The sequence below is a fragment of the Syngnathus acus genome, chromosome 3, assembly GCF_901709675.1.
Source record: "Syngnathus acus chromosome 3, fSynAcu1.2, whole genome shotgun sequence".
NCBI lineage: Eukaryota > Metazoa > Chordata > Actinopteri > Syngnathiformes > Syngnathidae > Syngnathus > Syngnathus acus.
Window position 1 is genome coordinate 9,530,122 of NC_051089.1, and position 22,849 is coordinate 9,552,970.

Below are 22,849 nucleotides of genomic sequence, written 5' to 3' on the forward strand. Positions count from 1 at the left end.
GTCGATATTGATCCCATGTCCATCACTTATTGTGTAGACGGATCGAACTCCCTCTCCCCCCCCTCCCTTTGTAAATCTTTTTGTTCAGCAACCCAGCTGTGAAATATTCTGTCACCACACAAAAAACTGCATAACTTACAATTGCGTTTAAAACAAAAACATAACACAAAAGGCAAAAATTGTGGCGTGCTTGTATAAAACATCACTGTTGACGTTCTCGCCTATTTGACAACTGTAGTGTGTGCAGGTTCCATTCACAATACAATGTGAGATGCAAATACTGTTTAGTGTAATGCTAATTGTTGGTTCCAATCGTACAGTCAAGTATTGAGTGGCAATAAGAACATGTAACCTCCGCATTACACAAACTGGCCCATTGCTTACATAATGTGGGAAACTGAGTCTTCGCTATCAACCAAACTCTCCCTAGAGCGTCTAATTAATCACCAACGGTAGCCAAAGTACTCGCAGTCTTCTTAAGTACACATGCTTGTTAAAAAAGATGGTTAGATTTCTATACTCGGGCAAAATTGGAAAAACTAGTGTCATCAAAAACCGCAATCTTTAAGCAACTTATATTTTAACAAATATTTTGTGGCAACACACAGACCAATAGTTTACAATACTCACATCACATGCATATTTTTTTTTTTAATCCTGTATGAAAAGCGACAAATTTTACTGCGACTTACTGAGGAGTTTCGACCAACTCAAAACTAGTTTTTATGTCTTTAGTGGACTGCCATTGAATTGAAGCACAACAAATGTGACACCTCTCTGAAGACCTGATAAATGAAGTCAAAGTTATGAATGCTAGCGGGATTGTGAGCCTGGTAGTGAGGGGGTCGGGGAGGCCAGGAGGCCGCCTGACAGCAGGGCAGCCCCCCACCCATCCCCACTGACCTCAGCGGTGTCCGAAAGGCTGGCCTGAATCGTGTGTGACCTGTCCCCTGACCCCCGTGAAGGTGGAGGAGGGTTGTTTTAGTGCCACATCAAGGGGGGTGCTGGAGAAATGATGGCTTGACCACGCAAAAGGTTCCCACCATGAAGATGTGGAGGAGTCCACCCTGTGGAGCACGTGCTTGTTGCAGCACAGTAAACATGTGACGAGTGAGGCAGTGTGAGGGAATTTCATTAGTGGTACTAGTTGGGCCTTGTAGAGTTATTAGTGCTGAGAACATAAAAAAAACAATAACAAATATGGAGGCCATGTTGTTTTCACGTTTCTTTATTAGTCAAATATATCTCTTTGTTTGCTGTGCTATCAGCAATTTTCAAAGCTACATTTCATTCCATGCTTTAAAGTGTTTTCATATACATTATGTAGCATGAATGTTTGCTATAATGCACTTACAGGTGACGTTTGAAAGAAAATGTTTATCCACGTGGTATTATCTCATAAACAAAAGGCACATTTAACAGTACTTTTCAGGATTAGAACATTATGTATATCGATGACAAAAATAGGCGAGATGTCATTTTCAATACGAGAGAGAAAGAAGAGAATGTGCTTCATTTCAGCAATGTTCACATGTAAACATTTCACCGGGTGCACTTGAAGCAGAGGATCGTTTTAAGAAGTGTGCAGGTGGCAGTTCAGAAGTAAGACTCGTTGATACGAACAAAGTGCGGAACTTTATAAAAGCGTCGTGTAGCTTTGTTGTCCGTGACGAGAACAATAAAACATTGTTTAAAAAACGTACTACTTATACCACGGTATGACAAGACCATCTTGAATAAACAGCATAAGTATAGAACAGTTTGTCAAAGCATATAAACATCGTTTTGAGTTGACCGCTGCAATTAGACTCCTGATAAATGATCAGTCACGTGTCGTAACGTTCTTTGTTTTTTGTACACACGTACAGTAGACGTAATCGTATAAGATACGACAATTAGCGTAAAGCGTAATTTTAAAAGGTACATAGCTGTACACCAACAACTGTTTTTATTCACCTTGAGTGCCATAGTAAAAGCTTCATCATTTTGTAGGAGTTTGTATATGATGCATAGTATTGTAACATACTCAAAGCTCTTTGCGTCTGTACACAGACAAGAGAATTAGTCAAGCATTAAACTGGTCCTGGCATTGGTACGTTTTAAGCCCCTTATACTATACATATACTTGGCTTACTTGCACATAACCCGCACATTTTCTGTATTTAAGGCGCATACACTCTCCACCTCAGTGTGTCTAATATACTGGAATGAATAATGTAAAAGCATGTATACAACTTAATAGAAACAATCTGAATTGTGTTAGTTAATAGATGCATCTTTTTAAAATGTAGTAATTTCCTTTTTAAAGGCAAAAAGACTTCAATGTCAGAGTAGATTTTGATTTAAGAATACAGTGATGACTTGGGATACGAGTTACAAGACTGATGGGTTTGTTGACATACCAACTGTCATTCAGCTGATTTAAAATGAAATAAAAAAATGGCCATTTCAAATTGAAACTAAACATAAAACAATTGTGTATTGACAGCAGCCACACAACTTTGCCTTTAAGTTTGCTAGCTTAATGCTAACATATAATGTGAAACGCCACTGACGGGCTAATCAATAACATCGATGGATGTGACGTGTCAGAACCATTCAAGGAATTAATATTTAACATTTTAAACATGTGGAACAATTCATGTGAATAGGTAATATAAAAATCTATTTGGTCTATATTTTTTATCCTCTGTGAAGACAAATTAGCATTAGCATGGCTTACTTCATGTCGATCCGTGTATGTCTGTACTGCCTCGAGGTGGCCAAAGCATGAACACCAGAAGGAGCAGCACAAATATCTATTTAATTGGAGCGAAGTGTGACAAAAACAGTTTCATTCTTATATTCAAGTCTTGTACTAAATCTTATACATTATATTTAATTATGTTTTGATGTATCCATTTCTATGAAGTGCAATATTACAGAGTGCTATTTGTATTGTATTTTTTCCATTAAAAAAATGCATTCCAATATTTTGGGGAAGGGTCTGGTGGTGTTTTTTTTTTTTAATTAATGGCATTTATTTTGAGGTGTAAAGATGATTTGGGATGTGAACAGTTACAAGCATGGTCACTGAATGAATTAAAATTGTATCTCAAGGCATCACTGTGGATGACTGGGCAATTCATTCATTAGAGGTAAGAGCAAAGGATCAAGAGGATGGAGTTTTAAAAAAGAAAGGTTGAGGTTAAAAACTACATCTTTTTTTAATTACCATCATTTAATTAATTATTTCATTATTTTATTTATGGGGAATTCATTAGAGGTAAGAGCAAAAGAAAGGTTGAGGTTAAAAACCACGTCTTTTTTTATTACCACCATTTAATTAATTATTTAATTTAATTATTATTTATGGGGTATTTATTAGAGGTAAGAGCAAAAGAAAGGATGACGTTAAAAACCACATCTTTTTTTTTAATTACCATTAGAAGTGGGCAATGATTCCACACCTGGACCCAAGATGCTTGTATTATTTACACAACCCTTTACTCTGTACATTACCTTACTTTACGAGAATAAAGTAGGACAACTATATATTTATAAAAAAAAAATTAAAAAAAAGTGATGTGAAAACAAAGGCATGAAATGTTGTCAGGTTATATCAAAGTGAATCCAGAGACGCCCTGAAAAGCCCTAAAAATATGGCTGTGGTCTCATGGTTAGTGTTTGTCATTTCACTTGAGACAAAAAGACTCTGATGTGTAAACTTCAGAAGACTAGTAGAGATATAACACCTGTCACTCCAAACATTTGTTGAGTTGTCGTCTTCGGCCGCCGGCTGTGGTTTGGAACTTCACAACATTTGGCGCCGCATGGATTCTCACTTAGCGTCATTGAATATGTCTAATCTATTTCAAAGCCTTGTGCATTCTCAATGGCGATGTTAAGTTTCTCCCTCAGTTCTTCGAAGGACTCGTAAGGTGGAAGATCCAGGCGGTTAAAGCTTGATTTAAAAAAACAAAAAAGAGAGAGAGAGAGGATCCAAAATTAATCGTAATTGGAGTCCAGAGGGAGTTTGCATAGGTTTCCTTCGGGTGCTCCGTTTTTCTCCCTCATTCCAAAAACATGCATGGTAGGCAGATTGAGCCCTATAAATTGCCCATAGGTGTGAGTGCAAATGTTGTTTGTCTATGAGTGCCATGCGATTGGCTGGCAACCAGTTTGCCACACTAGTAACATGGACCTTGGCTGGACATCAAGAATAAGTGACAAACACATTTTTTTCCTTTTATCACATTAAAGGAATGTGGTAAAAAAAACAAAAAAACACTCACGTTGCAAGTATTAAATGAGTCCACTAGAGGACGCCAACATACTGTTAATGTCAGAGTATGCAACCGAGTCAAACAAGCATGAGTGAAAGCATTCCGTTGGCTCATTACTACTATGATAAGCGTGTCTTGGATAACAAGGTTCTCAACACCAATCCATACATTAAATGGTGTTTCATGGCTTAAAAAAAAAAAACAGTTCCGTTCCAAAATGGTCTAATTATCGACCTGCTTCAAGGAACGGCCAACACATTACGAAGTCTACATTAACCAGTGGGGTTGAGACGGATGATTTTTTTTTTTTTTTTGGACAGCTCATATTTAATACTGTCAAATCATTAAGAAAGTTGTTTTTTAATGGAAAATAATGCACCTCATGAAAGAGAGGTGCAGGGCGCTGGGGGCATCAAGACGATAAAGCAAACCAGACCTTCAGCCTTACATAGAGAATCTTTGGAATGTGGTAAAATCCTAAAAAAAAAAAAAAAAAAAAAAACACCACCACCACCACCACATTGTCTTGGAAAATTTCCACAATGTGATGTCTCCATGCAGCAAGAAGAGCAGAATGCAACCAAATGCAAGTTTGCTCACATTCACTGTAATTTAAAAAGGTTTAAATTTTGATAAGTATATTCAACCAGTTTGAGCCTTATACAACATAATATTTGTGTTATTCTGCATAGGCTGCTCATGAAAAGAATTAATCAAATTCTCATGAGCAGTTGACACAGTCTAAGATTACTCACCATGTGTGTGCTCGGGGCAGTTTGTCACGGGTTCCCCACAGCTCAATGGTGAACCGCTGTGGCCCATTAGAGCCTAGAAAAAATCATTAAATAGCAGACAAACAAGAGTCACTCCAGGTGTGCCCAACATGTGAAAGAACAATTCCGAGAAAGACGGAAAACTCATCAACTCAAAATGCTGTATGTTATTGATCTAGCTCACCATAGAGTTCCGCAAAACCGTTCATTGGGACTCGGGAGGTTCCCGTCACAAACTGCAAGAGACGAATTCTTTTTTCGGCATCCATCAGCAGTACTGCCTATAAAAAGACGGAAGAACAAGAATGAAGCTCTTCTCAAAGACACAATAAAACATTCACACAGTCCCTTAGAGATGTGCTTTTTGAATAAGAAAAATAGCAGTCTTTCTAAAAACAGTGACATTCACTAATTAAATAGTCAATGCGGAATGAAACAGAGTTTTTGCTTCAATTAAATGGACACTGCTGCTTTTTTTAAAAACTTAATTCAAATAGAAATCACAGTGAAGTAAAAAGGCGCAAATGCTGCAAAATGAGGGGGTGGGGGCAAAATCTTTTCGGTCTGTAGCATTGTTTTTAATAATATATATTTTATTTATATGGTGTATAGTTAATAAAATAGTCAGTGCTCAAGTACATTCTTTGAGTTAGTTAACTATTTTCATCTCTGTATTTTGCTTTTAAATGCATTAAGTTTGGTTTTTAAATGATTTTTCCTTTGTCGTATTTTTCCTTGAAATATTGGATTTAATTGTAGTTTTATAACTATGTGTTGCAGATTGTCTTATCTTGTGTACTAAATGTGTGACACTGTGAATAAAGCGGCCTTGCCTTAACAACTCAAGTCCACATGTCTCGTGGCTCCAGGCATGGAATGTTACTTACTTTCCAGAACCAGTGGATAACTACGTGATCGGCGTTGTAGCCACTCTTGTACTTGGTGTTCTGTCTCCAGTCGTTCACGTCCACATCCCCCAGACCACACATTAGCAACTGTGGGACGAGAAACCAAGCAGCAAATTCATTAGTCATGAAATAAACTAGAGAATCAAAGATGGACAGAAAACTCACCTCAAGCTCGTTCTCGTCAAAGATCTTGATCAGATCTTGAGGGATCAACTCAAAGAATCCCTGGAAATAAAAGCATGCAAAAATTTCCACTCAAACGTTGAAATCTTAAACAGTGGAAGTTTTTTTCTGGCAATGAAAAGTGTCATTACATCCTTGAAGGCGGTCATCTGCTTCTGTATTCGGTTTACAAAGCGCCACTGCATCACAAGACTGTTGATTGGAAAATGTGTACAATGAAAAGTTTAACAATAACAAACAAAAATCTTGTAATTTGTTGATTAGATATATTATTTTAGTTACTTACTGGATGTATTCCTTCTTGTTTTCATTAGTGACGACAATCTCCGCGCCATTGGGCTTTAGCTCGTGCTGGTGAGTCTGGTGAGGACAAACGGGATATAAGTGACAGAGGAAATGAATATGAATATAATCTTGGTAAAAAGCCAAACATATCACATAGAACCGACCTGTCCAAAGAGTTCCTCATCAATGGTGAACATCAAGTCCAGGTCAGTTGGATCATTCTCCAAAATCCATTTGAGCGAATTAAAATATTCACCATCCTGATTTAGTCAGCGCAAAAAAAAAAAAAAAGAAAACCACCAGATCATTTGTAAGATTGAAGGAACTCATCATTCACCATAAGAGAATGTAAATGTAGAGACTTCTTGAATATGTCCACTTACGACAGACTCCATGTCCTGCAGAGTGATGGATTTCTGCAGCATCATCTTGTAGAAAGGCCGAATGAAGAAAGCTTGACGTACAATCATAACATAAGGTCACTATCGTTCTTATTTTACAGCGATCCTACAGTACAGAACTACACTGCTCACAAAAAGACAGCTGTGTTTCATCTTGAAATGTCACCTGAGAATTTTTTTGTTTTGTGAGTACTAAAGTGAACAAAGACTCACCATCAAGCAGTTTTCCATGCCAGACTGCCATGCCTGCTACACGGCCAATGCACTTGAAATAAGTCAGGTGGTCCTCATTACACAGACCCGAGTTGGGATTAATCTGCAGTGTATAGTTGTCCCTAAAAAAAAAACAATCACAGCAGAATGAATGTTACTTAAAGGCATGCTATTCTTTCTTTTAGATGGTCTGAATTTAATGATATTCTCCAACACTCACGTTGCAGAATATTCAAAGAGTCCGTAGTAGGGGTTGAACATCTCCTTCGACATGAGGAAGAACCACTCCCGGGCCAAGCCTCCGTAGTCCAAACCCTTTTCTCCCTCAAACTCCACCCACAGCTTTGCTTTCAACAAGTCCGCCCGCTTCACGACGAGGATTTGCCGGTACGAGTCCTCCAGCACTGCGTTTCGTCTTACCTTTATGCTAAATTTATTTGGTATGTTGACCTACAATAGAAGATGTGTTATGACAGAAATCACATCAACAGGTTGCTCAGCAGAGGTTGACAACACTCACTGGTTTCTCCAGTTTCTTGCGGAAGTAGTCATACTTTTGTTTATAATCTCTGGAATAAGGCACTGCCTGTAACCAAGCATAGAGGCAACCAATCAATCCATAACTCCGTTTTCAATGACGCACAGAGATGCAATTAATACTTACTGGTCCAGTTATTGCTGAGGTTTGTAATCTAGGATCATCCCACTGTGTGATCTTCGTGTCTAAGAAATACAGACAGAAGATGTTTAATTCACGTATTCTGGACATACATATATCTATGATCAGGTGAGTCGCTCACTGTGATCAATGTAGAATATCCTCCCGTCCGTGTGAACTCTCTCCTCCCAACCAGGCTGGGAACAATAAAAATGTGAACAAAAGCTCACACTAACATAAAACAAGGCATTCAATAAATCTATTGTATAGACTTACTGGCAATGGGCCAAGATCAGAAGGGTCAATTGATGCTCTCCTTCTCACATGAACAGGAGTCGTAAGCCTGGGATCTTTCTGATTAGGAGCAAACAAACTTGTGTCACTCAAATGGGGAAATCTAACAACTCAGGATCGTATATCTTTAATTCTCACCCAGGTAGTCGTCTTTGTGTTGTGGTCAATGAAAAAGGGTCTTCCATTGGGAGCACTGCGGACTTCCCAACCAGTTGGCATGGAGCCTGATTCAGATGCAGCTTCCGGGCTGGGAGTGTACTGGGGAGATGGTTGAAGGGTCGCAGACTGGAAGGATGGTGTACCAGCACTATTTCGTGAAGCCGCAGGGGTTGAATTTGTTCTCTGTCGGAAAAAAATAGAACATTTAAAGAGATCTTATAGCAGGACTGTTTGTATCTTATTAAACTGCCTGTAAAGTGACCAAAAATATCCGTATCTTGTAAATTGGACAAAAAACGAAGCGTATTATTAACATGCCCGTCAATAGCCAAAGTGAAAAAACGCAACATCCCAAAAATTCAGTACTAAATTGTTGTCAGCCTCACACTTACCTAAGAAAAATATATTTAGAAACAAATGACTTCTTAAAAATAAAAAACATGTGTCGTACATGCAAGGTGGGTCGTATCCATGAGGTGGTTCGGGTATTGTGGTTGATAAAATAGCGTCTTCCTTTAGTGTCCCTCTTCTCCTCCCATCCTGAAGGCAGCGCCGCAGAGGTCTGAACCGGCTATTGAATAAAAATGAAAATAAATAACTGTGATTACTACAGAAATCATTTAAGTACTGTATAATTAAAGAAACAAAAATGTCTTTTGAGTTTGATGCGCCAGAGTTTGAGAATGCTTAAAAAAAAAATCAGTCTAAGAATGAGGAAAACTGAAATAGTGACAAACACTTTGATGCTATATCTTCACAATCGAGTACAACACATTCCAGCAATTGTCTTTAAACGGATAGTGTAAATCCCTGAATTCACTTTACAGGTGGGGTTGGACACTGCGTAAAAAAAAAAACCTAAAATTTTGACGTAAAGTTGGGTTGGCAAATCTCAGGAAATGAGTTCATAAAGGGAGGAAATACCACTGAATTAACAGGATGCTCCTCTGATGTTGACAAGTGAAAAGTTCTTGCGCGAACGGAATGGCTCGAATTACATGCATGATCCTGCAAGCAGAGAGAAGAGGACGCATTAATGACAAGACTTGCCCATTAGTGTCGATACTGGCCTCTCTGAGGCACATCATTCCCATTATGGCTCTACTTGAGTTTTGTAATCTTAGAGGAGGGATCACAAACACGGAGCCCGCTGGTAGGCCTAAAGGAGCATGAGTAGCCAACAGGCCTGTTCTAAATATTAGCTTTCCAATGATGGGACATAGTGATTTTCTAGACATGTTGTGGAGATGATCATATGAAAATGTGCATATTGATATTTATCGCTTTCCTAAATACTATTGTGAGAAATCATTAATATGATACGTGTCTTCACATAAATGCATTTTCATTCATTATTCATGTTAACAGCAGCTCTTGGTTTTTAAAAGGTTGGATAATCCTGTTTTAGCGGAATGTGGAAAAGACATGACTCACCACCTGGTGCTCACGAGTTGTGCCCCTTCGACTATAAACGTTTCTCAGCTCCTCAACCAACATCTGTACCTCCGGGGGATTCGGAGGTGGAGGCAATGTGACCTGGTTGGCCTGGCTCAAACTGATATCATCTTCTCCAAAAACCTCCCATTCCTACGGCAATAGGACAGTTCCTTGTCAAGCACACATTGAAATCAGACAATACACCCAGAAAACTCAATCTGGGTTCATCAAATTCAAATTGACATTGCAGTGTTTACTGTACAATGCAATTTTTGCATCGCCATAAACTGCAATTTGTTGTAGAAAAATAATTTTGGTTGGACATTAGACTTTTTAATATACTCTATGTGTACTTCATTCATTCATTTGTCCATTCATACCATGCCAACCAAGTTAAGTGCCTAAAAAGTGCAGTGCACATGTTTACATATTATTACATAAAACATAAAAAGTTGACATCATAAAGCCACAGATTTGTTTGCATACATACTTGTTGTCATTGTGAGTTATAATCATGTCACATCTTAATAAAGTAAGAAAATACCTCATCTTGTGCAGTGGTCTCATCAGGGTCTGAGATCTGTCTGCGTGTAATATAATTCTGCGCCCTCTGTCTTGCAGTATTTTGTCGCCTTGTGTCTGCATTATTGTCACTGTTTAGGGGAGACACAAATGCACTTTGATGCTACGGGCCCAGAACCAGAAATATTACAACATTGTGTCTTAACTGTAAGGCTGGTGGCCTCCACTGTGTGGTCCTGCTCTCGTGGTGGACATAGAAGGTTCTTCCCAGGTTATCCTGACGCTCCTCCCAGCCAGGCGGCAGAACAGGTGTCTGCTCACTCTGCATGGGGCCTGACATGTCCTGAGATTCCAATAACTCCCATGGAGGCTGCAAAAAAAGAAAAACTACACTGTCATGACTGGTTTTTATTCAAAACTATTATTGTTTTCGCTGTACACATTTCTGCAGTAAAATCGGAATTTACTAATAGAGTGAAACCCCCGCTAAATGTCACGAATATCAGAGATTTTAAGAAATCCTTATTTATAGTTTTTTACAGTATACAGGCAATCAGAATTTAAAGTGTGGCACCACGTTGTGCCACAAGAGCACTGTGGTCTACTGGAAAAGATGCAGTGTCATTTTAGGAGATCCCCAACTGCGGGGATCGTAAACTCCTTGATAGTCATCGGTCGCCATTTATTAACAAATGCGGAAGAATGTTCAGCCTCTGCGCACAAAGTTCAGCATATCGGATCCATGTCACCTATTTTCTTCGCATGTATATTGATGAATCACAATTCATGCCCGTATTTAGATACAAAAAATATAAAGGTAGACTTACATCTGTGTTGTCATTCTGATCTGTTGGTTCTTCGGCTGAATCAGAGTTTCTCGGCATGTATGTCATTTTGAGTCGCAGATGGCCCTTAACTCTGGACTTGTGACTGCACAAAAACATTTTTAAAAAAATGTCATTCATTTTGTTTTTAATACATTGGAATGCACAATAGAAAATTAAACACTTACCGTAATTTTCGGACTATAAGTCGCACCGGAGTATAAGTCGTACCAGCCATAAAATGCCCAAAAAAGTGAAAAAAAAAACATATATATGTATATAAATCGCTCCTGAGTATAAGTCGCCCCCCCACCCAAACTATGAAAAAAAACCGCGACTTATAGTCCGAAGATTACGGTAAATGGACGTGAAGTGACACCAACCTTCTGGGATGAAGCAGAAAATCCTTGAATGTATATGGCCTTCCATGAGATGAATTATTTGTCTAAGGATAAAAAAATGAAGAAACAACAAAACAAAAAAGTAAAATACCTTTTAATATTCAAAGCAAGGTTAAGCACTATACCACCACACAGTATATTAATTATTTCCTATTTACTCAGTGAACGTCACATGTACATGTAAGGGTTCATTTGTGAACATTTTGTTGAACATAAAACAAATGGAGTAATGTGACATAAACATTTTAGTCTGTGTTTCCATAACTGGTGACAATGATGCAGAACAGAGGCAACGCTAAGGGCGTCCATATTTACATAGTGGTAAGCGGAGGTCTGTGCTTGGGCACTAAACCAAATCACATGCAGTGGCCATGAACAACACAACACAATGAACAAAGGACTTGCTGCTGCTCTTGGCCAATAACTTACTGGTATCTGACTGAGAGGAATATCCACCTGTCCCAGAAAGTCATCACGTGTCTGACGAGAAAAATGGAGACGAAAACACATCAATCGGGCACAAAGCAAATAATTACAGCATTTTACGCAAGCATACATTCAAGGGACTAACGGCAGTATACAGTGTTTATATGAACAAATACAGATTGGAAGTATATATATTTTTTTTCTTTTCTTTTCGTGTGGAACCTACAGGGTCTAATTACACTGTCGAATTGCATTGTCATCAGGCCTGTACTGGAAAATAACAATCAAGATAGTCAAGGCCGCAGCATTCTTATGTGATGATCAATGAAATAGAAAGTCAGGTGCCAAAATATCACGTCATGTGTTATCGCTGTCAAATTGCCATGCTACGTGTGTTCCGTAGTTTGTGTACATGTTTACTCCCTCTCGAATACGAGTAAGCCGGAAAACTACTAAAAGGCGTCAGTCATGACCGGAGTCCATAGTCCAAATAAAGTTGATGTTGATAGTCGTAATAACATGAGTAATTTTTGTATGGGTTGCATATTGCTTATCATCAATGGATTTGACTTTTACACAATTGTAAAAAGTGTATACAGGAAACTGTTTGTTTTTAAACAAGGCAATGGGATTCTATCGTCTCCATCTACCCATGTTTTATCTAAGAACTGTGGTTACCTTTCTGGTAAAAGTCAGATTCAAAAGATCAGAAGTCAAATTGTACAAATGATCCTGATCGGGAAAATTATGCAGTCAATAAAATGTCAGAGCTGTGTTTCATAAAGAGTTACAGGCCAACAATGATGGCAATCCCAGCTGGTGGAAATAATATTGTCAAACATTCCGTACGTCACCGTTAATCAAGAATGAACATGAACATTGTCAATGATTAAAAAACAAAAAAAAAATCCCTCAAAAGTATGTCAGAAAATTGATGGGTGCACTCAATTTTGAGGTTTGTAGCAGAGTCTTAACACAGTGAGAGGCATCCGTGAAGCAAATAACCCTAAGTGATATTCATCTCCACTTGGCAACTTTAAACTACGTGACAGGTGGAGCGCATAGCTTGTGAAAGTGAAACCTCAACTTCTGACAAGCAATACAGCTAATGTTATTGAACCGGCAGTACTACAAAGTGTCAAAAATGAAGCCGGCCTGATCAGGTGATTCAAAAGCACCAAAACAACACACTATCTGTGTTGGCTAATAAATAACTAGGACAAAACAAGTCACCCCTCTGCTGCTGTTTTATATGTTTACATTTGATAGCAAGGTAGGGCTTGGAAAATTACTGGGCTTTGTTTTTCTTGGGCTGAATTGTTAAAACAACACGAACGGGAATCTGGGAGAGGACAAAGTTGAACTTGGAAATGGAGACAACCACCAACCCCCAACAAAAATGGCGGCAGGTGCATCGCACCACTTAGCCTGTCAAGCGAATCTATCGTGGCATTTAGGTCAAGTTGAACGTAGCAGATGTTCGAGTTATTCGTCAATACCGGACATTTTACACGGCATCTAAGCAGAGAGCGGGCACTGGAACTCTGAGTCACAACTTGCGACCCAAATAGCAAAAGTTGTCTTAAATCTATATTTTAGGCTTTCTTATGTAACTTTTGCTCAGTTGTTCATTAACTCATGACATCATCAATATGCTGATAACAGTTGACCCAAGAGTCAAAGGCACTTTCACTCATCTTTTATACCCTGCTAACCTGATTGTGAAATAAACACATGATGTAGTAGTGTATGGGCCTGGCTCTAAACGTTCCACTCTTAATGTGGACTAAATTGTAAGTTGATTTATGCTTTAATCATTACTAAAGTTAGGAAAAAAAACATCCAAAAAGTCCATTGAAATTGGCATTTCATTCATTTTCTTCCTTGCCCACACTTGTACTTGAGTTAGATGGACTTGTACAAGTTGTGCGTCTACAAATTCTACTAATGACCAGAGTACTTAGCTGCAAAGTGGACCACTCGGTCTGTTTGGCAGCGGGTGCTGAAAAGAATAATAGTGATGCTTGATTCAGGAAAATGATTAATGGAGACAATACAGAGCAACCTAAACTATTAACATTGTGTGGCGAGCTCAGAGGCGACAACAAAAATTGCAGTCTTAACATATGTTAATCTTTCAAACTATGCAGGGAATTTGTTTCCAATATCTGAGTGGCAGCCAGTAAAGCGGCACATTTCAATCCATCTGACAGACAGGTATGTTTACATACCTTCACTCAGTGCAATTCTGGTTTGCAACAGAGTTAGCAACAAAGTGGATACTGGGTTTCGCTGTTACGTTTTGAATGTCTATTTGTGAGCAAACATACGAAAATGTTGAAGTGAGGTTATTACTATTATTGTCATTTATTTCTTGATAGGAAACGGTGATTCAATTGGACGACGCACATGGGAGAAGAGAACGAGTATACATAGCCGGGGTTATTCGTGTTCTTGATAATCATCCAATCTGCCGAAGTTTTTTTATTTTTTTTTTATTATCTTATTCAAAGAAAAACCTCAGTGATTCTGGACAGAATTAAAAGCATCAAATTTCAGGTGACAAATTAGTCATGATCATAACACACAACACAGCAAAACACAGAGTTCACAGAGGGATTTTTCTAATAGATACACATTAAATCTGCAGACTCTTACTTGACAAGCTGCTAAATGCAGGAGGGACACCCGATACTTCACAAACACGGTATGGAAGGGCCACCCCACAGAGGAGCGAACACACCGTGCTTTTACTGAGAAAGGCTTACGCTCTCACCCTGCCAAGTTTGACACCCACCAATACCAGCCCACCCCATTTCCAGACATGGTTGGCGTAACTCTGGTATCATGCTGTTAAATTTGAATCCACGGGACTGAGCCGTGCTACAGAGCACCAGACTATCTGGAGTCACACAAAGTATTTCAGAAGCACTTTATTTATATATCAGCAAGGGCCAGTGCTTTTCTCACCACTAATATTAGCTTGGGTAAATACTTAGGGCGATTACTCATGGTGCAAAGAGAATAATGGTATATTGTAAGTGATATAAAACTGAGGCTTGTCCCTCTTAGTGGATGTTGAGCTTACTGTCAGTATCAAGACTTTTAGGGGTAAAAGCAGTGGAGTGTCAGGAACGGAATAACCCTGTTATATTAGAAGCTAATAAAGACATAAATATTCTCGAACAATGAACAGGAAAATTTCTGCTTGCGCAGTGTTTTGCTGATACATAAATGACGAAAGCAACTTGCTTGAATCTTCTTCAACCGGTTAGACCACAACATACGCAAACGGAAACCTTTGTTCATCTTAAAACAAAAGTACAAAGAAGCTAATTGTCTTTGAAGTTGGAAAGAAATATTTGAATTTCCACTTCAGGGTGGATTGGATTACGTCGAGCAACGACACTCACCTCAGCACTTTGACCTAAGTTCTTTGCGGTACTGCTTCCTTTGCAGCTTGCGTCTGCATCGTTAGGTAAGCTCGGCAACGTCGTCGGACAGCACGGAGACAGATGAATATGTACGTGTGGCGAGCACGTACTACCGAGTTTGGTGTTTGAAACGTGACATGAAATGCCCGTGTTTGCATAGGGCACCTCCAGGGAAAAGCTCCGTTGTATGGCGCGATGACAATTGTTTTTCTCCAACCTTTCGTGTCCTTTTGCCAAGAGTTTTTCCTCTGACGGTTTCCCCGAGGAGAACAAACAAGCTGAGGTACTACGGTACAGTTTTTTCTTGGGGTCGCGTGGAGTCTCAGGCTCCGCAAGGAAGGGGGGAGCATCGGGACATTCGGCTTTGACTCCACACAATGATGGTCTTTGATGAGCAAAGTGTAGCAGAACGCTTCTTGAGCAATGATGAGATTTATCGTTCGACGGTGACTGCTCCATCACATCGTTCCCGCCCTCCACTTTGCATTTGTCTTGGAGAGGAATATTAAAGTGGACCATATGTTTGGTGTCCCGACATTCAGGTGCAGGGTCTCCCTTGAGACAATGTTGGCTACTTGCAGATGTGGCCGACTCTTTACAAGTCATTTCCTCTTCATCCCGTGAGGAATCAGCGGCAGGTGTCTGGAGAGGAGCTCTCGTTCCAAAGAAAGCAGGAAGAGCGATTGGGTTTACCGGAGATGCGGGTGGCGTGCTGCAGGGGCTTTTGGGGAAAATAACCAAGGAGGAACAACGTCTCAAGGGAACTTTGGACTTGCAGCAGAGAACACTCTTCTCTTGAGTGGTCCTGTGTTTTTCTGGAGTCTCTGGCTCAAAGATGCTGTTGCTACTCCAGTATCCGGCATCGCTGGCCATACTGCTGCTACACGAACCCCCATCAGAGCTGGCAATCGCTCCCGTTTCACTACTCGCGGGATCTCCTTCCCCTACGGTGCAATCCAGGCCCCCGCTGAGCGTGCCGCAGGGCTGTAGTGATATCTGCACGACGCTTTTTTGACTACATCCTTTTGCGTTAACCCTCGGAATCAATACCGAAGAATATCGTTGTAAATTTCCATAGTCAGGTGACGGCGAAGTCACCTTGAAGTGGAGAGAACTGTGCGCCAGACTCTCTGCGAGGTTATCAGCTGACAAAATAACTCCACTCTCCTCACCATGGCTGCTGAGGCACTCTGACAGAGGGTCGGTGTGGCTTCTCCTTGACGCAAAGTCCAAACGGAGCCGGTGTGCCATTCGTTTAACTCTCTAACCCCTGCAGTACTTTGGAGTGCTGCATGATAAAAGTTGGCGGTCGAGCAAAAAAATAAAGCAAAGCAACTGCTCCGCGCTTTGCGATCACAATCATTAGTGGGTGTACATAGCCAAAATAGCTCTGGTGACATCCTACATTCCACTCCAGGCTGATCTCAACTCTTAGTCAGAGGAGGTCAGTGGATCTCTTCGGAGACATGACCCAAACACACAACCTTTGAAACAAGAGTTCAATTCCAGGGGTTAAATTGTTTTTAAAGGGCAGATACACAAATCTGATTAGTAACCTAAACCTTTCGGCTCGTTAAGTTGCTCCGGGTTCCAGCCTGTTCGCCGTCTCAAAGACTCCGTCTTGTCCGGTCGCCTCACTCGAGTAGAACAGCCGAGACCAAAAATCAACCCGGTATCCTTCTGTGCTGCATCTCAAACCGAAGCACTGGTAAACTGTTACATCTGCCTGTGCCCTCTCACTCAAGACTCTACTTCCTGCCGCGGCTCGCCTTCTAATCCTTCTGCCGCTCCGTGCCCCCACAAATATTTTTACCCGCCGCTATTGAATTTCAGGAAATCAAGGGGAATGAATCTAAATAACTCTCTTGAAATACAGAGTGGTTAACAAAATCACATGTTCAAAATGTTTGGTCTCCGTCAATAAATGGCTCTTCGTCTTGTCTGACTTTACTGGCCGTTGTAAATCTGTAACATGATCTCACCCTCAACAGAAAAGAGCAAGGGCGACCTGATTTGACTGTGGCATAAGTGCTGCTATACGATACCTCATGTAACCCGCCTGTACTGGTCTGATTTCCTTACACTGCTGTTGCTGTTTATTAATGGTGGGCTATTGTGAACCAGGTTGTGCTATTTAAATTGCCATGTTCTAAACCTTGTGACTGGCTATTAATTGATGGACTGAAGAATGGGTGACGCGTGTATATTTATGTCCAGTCATATGTGATAGGACAATGAACCGCTCCGCCTCTGAGGTAATATCACGTCTATAGTGGCCTTATTTTAAAGAAGGGAAAACTAAAAGGATCATCATTACGTTTTGATAATATTTGACTAAAAAAAAGCACCATGACACCTTGGGCAGCACATGGACCTTACATTCCAATGCCATACAATAATGGGCAGCTTTTAAGATATGATGTTATAGAACCGAATGGTGGTATTAGTAGGCAAAAGGTCAAGCTCTGGCTATCATTTAAAAAAAAAAAAAAAACCTTCTTCACATTCTATTCCTGTTAGTGACATTTCACAGTTGACCAATCAGTGGAAGGAATGATTCTAGCTCCACCTAACACTAACTTACAGTACTGTTCCATGCCAAGTCAGATGGTAACCCAATGAAAGAGTGATGAAAGGCAGGATTTTCATGACTCTCACAACCTTTGACAATGGGAACACAAAACAATGCATACTGCACTCAAACATACTGGGTTTTTTGGAAACTTGGACATGGGCAGATATTGCAGTTATTAGATCAAGAAAGTTTTTACTTGCCTTAATTTCTAATCATAGAGGAGAATGGACAAGCTCTTGAGTTTCTTTGGGCAGGACACTACTGCCAGCTCAATTTGAGCTGGGAAAGACCCTACGCGTTCTGGTCAGGAACCTTCTTTGTTCATGATTTGCAAACTTTGTATTCGTGCTGTTTATTGTACACGATACATTCCATTTCAGAAGTTGTCTTTGTCTATTTTTGCTGGCAAAGTTTTACGCATAAATCAATCAATCAATTCATTATGCACAGATCACCATCAATACATACGAATCCTAATTTGTAGAAGTGATTGTTGAAAATAGCAAAAGGGAATAGCTCACAGGCACTATTTGTTCAGTCACCTTTTGTTTTTGTTCTAAAATGAAACAAGATGTCTGTTCCAGGAATTTCAGCTACTTCCACGCAGATGTCCGCAATGGCAGCTCCTCTAGACAACATTATCTTGCTAGCATCAAATAAGGAATTTAAAACATTTAGAGGAAGTGTAACAGCCACCATGAAAGCAATATTTAAATCAAACAATACATTTTTGGCTCATAATTTTAATCACCGATCTCTTTGCATGATCTTCTTTGGCTGCAAAACATAAGAAGCCTTTGGATGTGTTTTATGATAAACTCGTCCCAGGCAATAACTACTAATCTATAAATGAAGATTCCTATCATCTGGATTCAATAGCCTATGTGACATTTTTTCATCCACCTTTAGGCAACAGGACGCTTTGAGGAGAGATTTACCCATATTTACAGTTTGAGAAAATAAAGTGTTGCGTTTCTCAAACACTCTGTACATGATGGCAAAATAAGGGCCGCTTAATCTTTAACAGGCAGTCAAACCTACTTAACCTCATCAGTCTTGGCCTCCTCTCCCTAAACAAAACATACTACCCGCAACCATAAAATTGGACACTATCCAGCACTGATATTGTTGTTACAAATAGCTGAATTTCAATGTCCCAAATGTTCCTTTGTAACAATCTCTTAAGTCTCAGAAAAACCTCCGTAATAGTCAATATGTTGCAAGGCGCAACACCGCAACTATCCACTCAGGCATGATTCTCAAAGTTTGGTCAATGACCTAATTCCAGCACAATGCCAAAGTCAAGATTACAAACTCAAAGGTCAGCAGAAGTATGTCAAGCAGGTGCGTAAAGCTTCCAGACATTAGATACATCACAATGAGCTCGACGACAGGCACATACGAAGCAGATATAGAAGGACAACTTTATGTAACATTCCAGACGCAACATTCCAAATGCAACTCGTTTTAGATTGCAAATAGGGGTAACGCTTACCAGACGGTTTTCGTCAAACACCTCCAGCAGGAGGCGGTGCTTCCTGGGATGGACCTGAAATATGAAGGAAAGGATAACAACGTAATGATTAGCTGTGTGCAATAAAATGGCATAATGAGAAAGGCCAAAACTTTAAACCTAAGTAATTCTGGTTCATGAGAGCGTTGCGGTTAGCATTAGCACGTCATCAAGTGTTGAAGTTGCATGTTCTCCAGCTTCATCCCACATTCTTAAAACATGCCTGTTTAAGTTTATTGAAGACACTTAATTGTCCACAGATGTTACTGTGAGCGTGAACGCTTGTTTGTCTACATGTGCATAAGGGGCTGAACAGAATAGTCCACTCGTCAACTTTACAACCTTGAAATGATAGTTACGTAAACTATATACAATTATATATTTAGAATATAAAAATCTGCGGTGCGGTACAGTGAAGCGACAAAAACAATAAAGCACGATTGTACCAAGAGTGAGTGAATGAGCTTCTGTTTGGGGGTGCGCGCAGCAAGTTGGCAACTAAAAGAAAAATCAATGACATCACCGATTAATCGAAGTCGACTATCATCACTATTAAAAATCTGAAGTCATTCAACCCCTAATCTTCCCTGACTGGCAACCAGACCAGGATGTGATCAGCCTCTCGGCAAAAGTAGACTGGGATAGGTTCCAGCTAATCGGCAACCCTAATTCGCATAAATGATTAACGAAAATCAGGTATTGTGTTTATGATATACAGGAAACACACTTACTCTAAAATAGAATTCCTCGTTCCATTTTGGATCCAGTGACTTCAGGTGACGGGAGATGGAACAAAAAACAAAAACATGAGGACAGACAGTACATACCACCATGGTAGCATATGAACTGTCAATATGCGTTCTCTGTCACCTTTTTTATTGTTTTAGTTTGGTGAATTGCTATTTCCCCACCGGAAGGATCATAGAGAGTCAATCTAGTGTACGGATCACTGCAAAAGAAACAACATATTTTTAAATGCATTGTACATTTGCTTGACGGCGGTTGTTGCCCAACCGTGACCAAAGAAACATTAGCATCATGGTTAATGGCTCGGCTACTTTTTACTTCACGCAAAAAGGACTGTAACCGGTGTTTCATAATGATTTGGGTCAATGACGCATATTAATACCACATTCATTCGAATATTGTCCATTAGTCTTAGACCAGTGCATTAGTAATGCATAAGCAGGCTGGTGGTACATTGCAGTTTTACCAATGAATGCACATATATTTCTGGGAAACAGCGGTACAAATCAGTATCAAGTATTGTGGTAAAATACACCAATACAAATATTAGATCGGAAACTGGTTCTTTTAGCAGAAAAAAAAGTAGCTTGTAACGTAACTATTATAACTGTTACACATTAACCTTCATCGTGCTCAGAAGAACCAAAAGCATTTCAAAGGTCAAAGAGCGTCAAGAAATATGAAGTTTGTTACGCATAGCAAAATAGCTTTCTGTGTCTTAATGTCATAATAATAATAATAATAATAATATCCGACTTACCTTGCCCCAAGGATATCTTTTTTGGCTAGGCGAAGCCCAGCAATAACCTCTATTTTAAGGACTCTGGCTTCACCCTAAAATAAATAACAACAACAAAATTATGTATGCAATACTTCTATATTTTACGTTTTGTTTGAAGGAATCAAAGTCAGAGTCTCTGTTGCCGCGGCACAGTGAAGGTCCTTTTCAAACTGTGCTGCACCCTCATGGATCATCCTGCTCCATAGATCTCTCTTGAGGGCTGCCTCCTCCCACATGTTTGGATTGATGTGACACTTTTAGGTTAAGGTGTCTGCTGTAGGTGGTTCAGCTATCAAGCATAGTGGGGACAACCACTGCTCAGTAGACCGGGAGTTTCGTCTCGACCTGGATGTCTCGGTTCTCTCTTTCTCAGCCTGGCAAAAGCTACACTGGCACACTCAATACGGTGGTTCATTTCATCATCAATTACAGTTCCTGTAGAGAAAAGGCTGCCCAGATAAGCGAACTTATCCTCATTTTCCAGTAGGCTACTATAGTGGGTGACAAGTGGGAACTCACTCGTTGGGCCAACTAATATTACTAGTGCAGCAAGCAACTTGCTTGTCAAATCTAACTTCATACGGGTAGGCCTAAAGTGGCACTAGCTGTTGAAAAAAAATACCGACAAGAACTTTACTTGCACCATAGTCATTCTAGTGTGCTGAACTGTCTTACTTGCAGTGGTGGAGGGTAAATCACACTACTACACTGCGGTACCTAAGTAGTTTTTTTTTTCAGTAACGTGTACTTTACTCAAGTATTTTGTGACTTTCTACTTCAGTTCACTATGTAAAATGTCCTATCCTCAGAGAGTAGAGATAAATGCTAAAAACAACCAGTGACTTCCATCACGTAGAAAGTTGTGAAAGCGTCTTTTGACGTCACGTGTTGATGACGTGTACGAGAATGACGGGTTTTCGCAATGACTGACAAGAACGACTTGAGCCCAAAACAGGAAGCCTACTTTCTCCGGAGATAAATAAATCGATGACGTGTACGAGAATGACGATTTTTCGCAATGATTAACAAGAAAGATTTGATGTGACCCCAAAACAGGAAGTGTACTTCCTCCGGAGATCAATAACTCTCGAGCCCAAAATACTGAAAAATAAAAACTCTCTTTGAAAACAAGCCGCGTCAACTTTGTCAACAAAAAGTCAGTTGCAAGTGAAAAGCAAGCATTCATTCGGTGTTGGCGCTAATTAGCGAGACATTAGCAGTCAATCGTTAGCAAGCTAGCTAGAAGGAGGTCTGGTCACGTGAAGCGAGTTCAACAGCGCCAAAATCTGTTGAGACTTTTTTTTCTTTTACCTCCGCGTCGCTCCACTGTCCTCGGATCTCTGGCGAAAGTGAGGCCATGATATCCCAAAACTTCCGCCTCCCGGAGGAAGAGAGCAGGTAAACGGCACTTGTTATAAATCCCAAGGTTTGTAGTTGCGACAGCTGGGATGATTCCCTCCGTATGTTTACGCGAGGAAGTGCGACATGGCGGTCACTCCCACCTATCCATCCCTCTCGACCTCCCCGCCTTCGCTTCCTCCCCCCTCTTCTTTTGCCTCCGCCTTTTACTTGAGGAAAACACATTCAGTTTCAATTTCAAGCTACTTTGCTCGAGTTGGACAACGCACACTTTTAAATGATTGTTTTTACCATCCAGTATATATATTGGAAGAATATTGAATGAGTTGCTGTTGCCCAAAACATCTGTTTATAACCAAAAGCGGCGAGAAAACAAACAGCTTTTGTAAAAAAGGAACATGTCAAAGACAACAACGACTTGACATAAGATATTTTTTGCTTTTGTTTAACCCAGGCTGATGCCTGGTGGGCTGGTGTCGTCTGGGGCCGATGTGGTTCTATTTGCTTATCAATCAGGGAGGGAGCCAGGATGTTTTCGCAACCGGGGCTAATGGGACGGCCTGTATGTACAAGTATCTGCAGTATCTAAAATGATTTACGTGGTGCAGCAAAGATTTCTGACGTGGCTGCCTTCGTTGAACTGTGGCGGACTTCGGGACCAGGCCTCTCACTCAACAGGCCTGCACTTAGG

At 40.1% G+C, this 22,849-nt stretch overlaps 1 protein-coding gene across 3 annotated transcripts; it reads right to left on the reverse strand.

Moving 5' to 3' along the window:
* Positions 1 to 1,212: 1,212 nt before the first annotated feature.
* nedd4a (NEDD4 E3 ubiquitin protein ligase a) lies at positions 1,213 to 22,307 on the reverse strand. Of its 3 annotated transcripts, XM_037247242.1 has the most exons (29): positions 22,111 to 22,307; positions 20,779 to 20,852; positions 20,142 to 20,220; positions 20,003 to 20,041; positions 19,254 to 19,307; positions 11,753 to 11,803; positions 11,306 to 11,367; positions 10,926 to 11,028; positions 10,305 to 10,468; positions 10,121 to 10,229; positions 9,574 to 9,726; positions 9,064 to 9,147; positions 8,591 to 8,710; positions 8,119 to 8,322; positions 7,963 to 8,040; positions 7,829 to 7,883; positions 7,693 to 7,751; positions 7,549 to 7,614; positions 7,249 to 7,478; positions 7,029 to 7,150; positions 6,798 to 6,868; positions 6,579 to 6,674; positions 6,416 to 6,489; positions 6,261 to 6,321; positions 6,112 to 6,171; positions 5,926 to 6,033; positions 5,223 to 5,319; positions 5,021 to 5,093; positions 1,213 to 3,943 (listed from the first exon to the last, which is right to left on the reverse strand). In XM_037247242.1, the coding sequence occupies exons 1-29, from the start codon at positions 22,156 to 22,158 to the stop codon at positions 3,844 to 3,846; spliced, it is 2,694 nt and encodes an 897-aa protein (XP_037103137.1). In that variant the 5' UTR covers positions 22,159 to 22,307; the 3' UTR covers positions 1,213 to 3,843. The 3 variants fall into 3 exon arrangements, with proteins under 3 accessions (XP_037103137.1, XP_037103136.1, XP_037103135.1); XM_037247241.1 differs by lacking the exons at positions 19,254 to 19,307; positions 20,003 to 20,041; positions 20,142 to 20,220; positions 20,779 to 20,852; positions 22,111 to 22,307 and adding an exon at positions 15,163 to 17,012 and having other exon boundaries at positions 9,577 to 9,726; XM_037247240.1 differs by lacking the exons at positions 19,254 to 19,307; positions 20,003 to 20,041; positions 20,142 to 20,220; positions 20,779 to 20,852; positions 22,111 to 22,307 and adding an exon at positions 15,163 to 17,006.
* Positions 22,308 to 22,849: the final 542 nt, after the last annotated feature.